General features: G+C 43.9%; 1 protein-coding gene across 1 annotated transcript; it reads left to right on the top strand.

Annotated features, from left to right (window-relative positions):
* The first annotated feature begins 1846 nt into the window (after positions 1-1846).
* LOC143028862 (uncharacterized) lies at positions 1847-4142 on the top strand. Its single transcript, XM_076191221.1, has 3 exons — positions 1847-2568; positions 2714-3349; positions 3410-4142. Exons 1-3 carry the CDS (start codon positions 1847-1849, stop codon positions 4140-4142), a joined length of 2091 nt encoding a protein of 696 aa, XP_076047336.1.
* The last annotated feature ends 1048 nt before the right edge of the window (positions 4143-5190 follow it).

Here is a 5190-nt window from a genome sequence, read left to right as displayed (position 1 = left end):
GAAGAAAAAGAATGACCGGCATCCCGTGAAAGAGGAAACGCCCGAAAAACTTTCTGTTGCACCAGGGAATGATAGTCAGCAGTTTTCGAGTAAATTGGAGGCAGAGAAGTTAAATAAGGACTGAGCACGAGAAATTCTTCAAAAGACGGAAGAGAGGGTCTCAAAAAGAGAAATGCGCGCAAAATTGAAGGAAGAAAAGACCAAAAAGATACGAGAAGCACGAGAATTGCGGGTGTTAAAGAGAGAGGAGAAAGCCCAAAAGATACGAGAAGCACGAGAACTGCGGGAGTTCAAAAGAAAAGAAAAGGTTCAAAAGATACAAGAAGCGCGAGAATTGCGGGCCGAAAAAAGGAAGAGACGTGAGGCGTTTAAGAAAGTGAAAGTTTTCCTGCGATTTGGAGAGACTCCTTAGGATTTTTCAGAGGAAGGGAAAAATGTTCTTGACAAGTTGAGAAAAGAACGATCCGAACGTCATTTGAAGGAGCCAGATTCCGACCAGCGAGAAACTGTGAGGGAGGAGTTGCTTGGGTTTCCTAGGGAATACTCTGTTCAAACTTTTCCGCATCACATCGGCCAATTGGGAGATTTCAAATGTAAAGTCTGTTCAGCTTTGCTGTGGAAACGAGAAAACAAAACAATCTGTTGCAACTTGGGTCAAACTCCTTTATTGTTGCCCTCAGATATTAAGGACAGGACAATAAGAGAGCTCTACGAAGGTAAAACCGTTCTCTCTGAAAGATTTTTTAAACACATCGCTGGTTTCAATTTAGTATTTTCTTTCACATCTTTTGCGACTTGGAGTAAGCTGGAGAACGCAGGGGAAAAGGCACTGTGTTACAAAATTCAGGGACGAGTGTACCACAGACTAGGCTCATTGAAGCCCGGGTTGCTAAAAAAGGGGTCTTTGACTGGGAAAGACGTGCATTTTGATCATGACAGTAATTCTGAGAAAAACCCGTTTTGGAGGAAGAATAATTCTTTCTTGGAATTATATTTCTACCACGAGAAAGATCAGCAGATTAAACTTCGCACTCTGGCGGTTCAGCATTTTTCAAAGTCAAGAAATGGCAAGGGGAAAATGAACGAAACGGAGAAGAGACGAGCTAGGGAGGAAAAGGTTCTTTCAGAGAACGAGAAGATTATCACACACTTTTACGAATACATGGCAAAACATAACGCGTGTCTGTCTGGGATGTTGAAAGAGCTAGAGACGGCTAAACAGCTCATGGAAGCTCACGTCAAGAAATATGGCAAATTACCCCAGGTGTCTATTACGTTGAAAGCCGCTGAGAATCTAACAACCCGCGAACATAAAGGAGTCTACCACCTTCCCACTTCTTCTTCGCAGGTGGGAGCCATCGTTAATTTGGGCCCCTCAAGAGACCCATTGGAAATAGTGATAGGTTCCCCAAAGGAAGATTCAAAATTTAGTATTAGACTTATGAGTCACACCAACTTCTTCTACGATGTTTTTCAGTATCCTCTCCTGTTTCCCAATGGAGACGTCGGTCATTCTTGCACTCTGAAAAAGCAACGCAAAGCAGACATCTGTTGTTCAAAACATGTTCCTGCAACATACAGTAGGCTAAGCCCTTGCATGTACTACGCCTCTCTTTACATGGAAAGAGAAGGTGTTTTCAATTATGTGACTAAAGGGGCCCGTCTTTTCCAACAATTTGTTGTGGATAATTACGTGAAAGTTGAGTCTGACAGGTTGTCGTTCATCGAACACAATCAATAGGAGTTGCGGAAAGAGCGCGCTGATATTCTTATAGGGGACGGGGATAACCGAAAGGCGGGTCAACGGGTGATTATCCCTGCTTCATTTGTTGGGGGCCCAAGATACATGAAAGCGCGGCAGCAAGACGCCTTGGCTTTTGTGTCGTCTTACGGGTCTCCAGACTTTTTTATCACCTTTACAATGAATCCTCATTGGGAAGAGTTTAAACAAGCCGTGGAGGCTGTCGGTTGTGACATCTCCCGGATGTATGACCGCCCTGACTTTGTTAGTCGGATTTTCAAGTTGAAAGTGGACAGCCTGATGGACCATCTGACGATTAAAAACGTGTTTGGGCGCGTTAAGGCACACCTACTGAGTGTTGAGTGGCAGAAAAGAGGTCTCCCTCATGTTCATATCCTTCTTTGGATGGAACGCCACGTTACTGCCGATTTCGTCTCTAGGGTGATATCAGCTGAGATACCTGACAAAAATAAAGAGCCGCGCTTATATGAGATTGTGACAACGAACATGATACACGGCCCCTGTAGAGGCTTTGACGAGTCCCAACTATGTTGTCAAGGAAAGTACGGTTCCACATCATTGTGTGGAAAGGGTTTTCCGAAAGTGTGCAGGGGCGACATGTACTTTGGGAACAACGGGTACCCTCTGTATCGAAGGACAGCAGTAGGTGAAGGGGGCCACTCTTTCGAGAAAAAAGTAAAGGGAGAGAAAATCAAAATTGACAATTCATGGGTTGTCCCCTACAGCCCGTACCTATGTTTAAAGTATAACACGCACATAAATGTTGAGTGCTCAAATTCTATAAAGTGCATAGCCTACGTTACAAAGTACGTCAACAAAGGATGTGACCCGCATTCTGTTTTCGAAAACGAAAGAAGGGGAAGATGTTAATGAAGTGAGAAAATTCCAGGAGGCACGATTCGTCAATGCGAATGAGGCGTCGTGGAAGATTTTCAAATTTGCGATTCACAGAAGTCACCCCCCTGTGGCAACTCTTGACTTGCATCTAGAAGGAGAGAACGCGGTATTTTTCAAGGAGAACGCGTCTAAGGAGGAGATCGATAGAAAAACCTCTAAAGACACTCATTTGACAGCTTTATTCAAACTGTGTGCTCGAAACGAATTTGCAGCAGGCCTATATTATAATCAGCTTCCCAACCACTTTGTTTTTAATAACACTAGCAGTGTCTGGGAAGAAAGAAAGACGACAGCATCTTCTCTAGGAAGGATACGTGCTGTCACAAATAAAACTGTCGAGCTCTTCTATTTGAGACTACTTTTAACACACGTAAAGGGGCCTACGTCTTACGAGGATCTTCGGACATTTGAAGGGGTGATCTACCCCACTTACAGAGAAGCCGTTAAAGCGATGGGACTCCTAGACGACAAAGAAACTTGGAAGAAATCTATATTGGAAATCATCAACCACACTAATGACCGCAATCAGTTGCGAGCTACTTATGCGAGCATGCTGGTGTTTTCGGAATTAGAGGACCAGTCAGGTATCTGGGAAGAGACCAAAGATTTGTTCGCCAGTGACTTCCTGCAGCGCCAAAAAGCGACGGAATACAACGATGAAATTTACCTTGACGCTCTAGACGATATCCAGTAACATGTGTGGAACTGCGGAGGGGGCTCTATCACCCAATATGGGCTACCACTTTCAAGATGTGGCGAGAAAACATCAAACATCATACGCCGAGAAAAGGCCTATAACAAAGAGAAGTTGACAGAAGAGGTGAAGGAGAAGTCTCTTCTTCTGAACAGCAAACAGAGACTCTGTTACGATACTGTGCTATTTCGCATCGAGAACGCCCAAAAGTACAGGCACAATGGGATATTCCTGGATGCTCCAGGTGGGACGGGAAAGTCTTTCGTGCTCAACATTTTACTGGATACTGTTCGTTCTCAGGGAAAAATTGCCTTGGCTGTCGCTTCATCGGGTATCGCCTCTACTGTTTTGCATGGAGGAAGAACTGCACATAACATGTTCAAGATCCCGTTAATGGATTACAACGAAGTGTGCGCCTGTAGCATCAAGAAAAACTCAGAGTTGGCGAAGCTCCTATCAATGACGTCTCTAATAGTCTGGGATGAAGTTGTGATGGCAAACAAGAACACGTTAGCTACTCTTGATGTTTCCCTTCGGGACATTTTGGGCGTTCCAGGAAGGTTTATGGGGGGGATAGTATTTGTCTGTGCGGGAGATTTTCGTCAAATCCTCCCAGTTATAAGAGGGGGAGGAATGAATGATGAGCTCGAATACTGTATAAAGTCCGGTTATTTCTGGGACGACCTTTTAAAGTTGGAACTAACACGTAACGTGAGACTCAAGGCAGATGACGCAAAGAACAAGATATTTGCGAAAAATCTATTGGCTCTGGGGAGAGGGGAGAGTTGACCCGTAAAACTTTCCGAGAAGTTTGGGATTGTCGTTGAGACCCGTAAAGAGTTAGTGGACAAAGTCTATGATAATTTAGAGGAAAATCACCTGAATGCTTCATATTTCGAGAAGAGGTCTATCATTTCCCCCACAAACGATGATGTCGACAGGATAAACTTGATGGTCTACGATAAGTCTGAAGAACCAGAGAAAGTGTACATGAGTGTTGACACTGCAATGGAAGAAGTAACGGACATTCAGACATCGATTTTCAATGCCATAACGAGCCCCTCTCTCCCTCTTCACATGTTGAGACTGAAAGTAGGAAGTGTCATCATGGTTATGAGGAATATATGCCCTCCCAAGTTGTGTAATGGGTCCAGAGTAATAGTGACTAATCTTAAAAAAAATATCATAGTCGGAAAGATCTTAGGCGGTACACACAGGGGTGAACAGGTTTTACTCCCGAGAATTACTCTGGAGTCTACTGATAACACTATACCATTCAAGTGGAAACAATTCCCTGTTAAGCTTAGTTATGCGATGACGATAAACAAATATCAGGGGCAGACATTTGATAGGTGTGGAATATTGCTTGATTCTGCACAGTGCTTTGCCCACGGACAACTTTATGTCGCCTGCTCAAGAGTTACAAGCTGGAATTCTCTCATCATATACACAGGTTGGGAAAAAGTGAACGACGATTTCAGGATGAAACTACCACGCAATTGCGTGTATAAAGAACTTTTCGTTGGGAGTCTTTCAGAAGAAGATAAACCTCCTGAAGCGGTCGTAGTTTCTGACGATCAAGAAGTTGCTTTGGCCGAAGAAGAGCCTGACCAAAGTATTGTAGAGATACCCAAAGAAGTGTACACGATCTCAGAAGAGGAAGCCGTAGATATGTTGCTGCCCGCGTCGTACGATTTGTGCTACGAAAGAGAAGAAGAGGTCGACCCTGCCTCCAGTTTCTCTATCTCTATCAAGGAGGAGTTGGAAGAGAAAATAGAGGAAGTTGACCAAAAAATAGAAGAGGTCAAAAAGATGCTAAAAGAGAACAGAGATACCA

Source organism: Oratosquilla oratoria, chromosome 10 (genome assembly GCF_046742065.1).
Source record: "Oratosquilla oratoria isolate Oo_2021 chromosome 10, ASM4674206v1, whole genome shotgun sequence".
Lineage (NCBI taxonomy): Eukaryota > Metazoa > Arthropoda > Malacostraca > Stomatopoda > Squillidae > Oratosquilla > Oratosquilla oratoria.
This window is presented reverse-complemented; position numbering and strand designations above follow the sequence as displayed.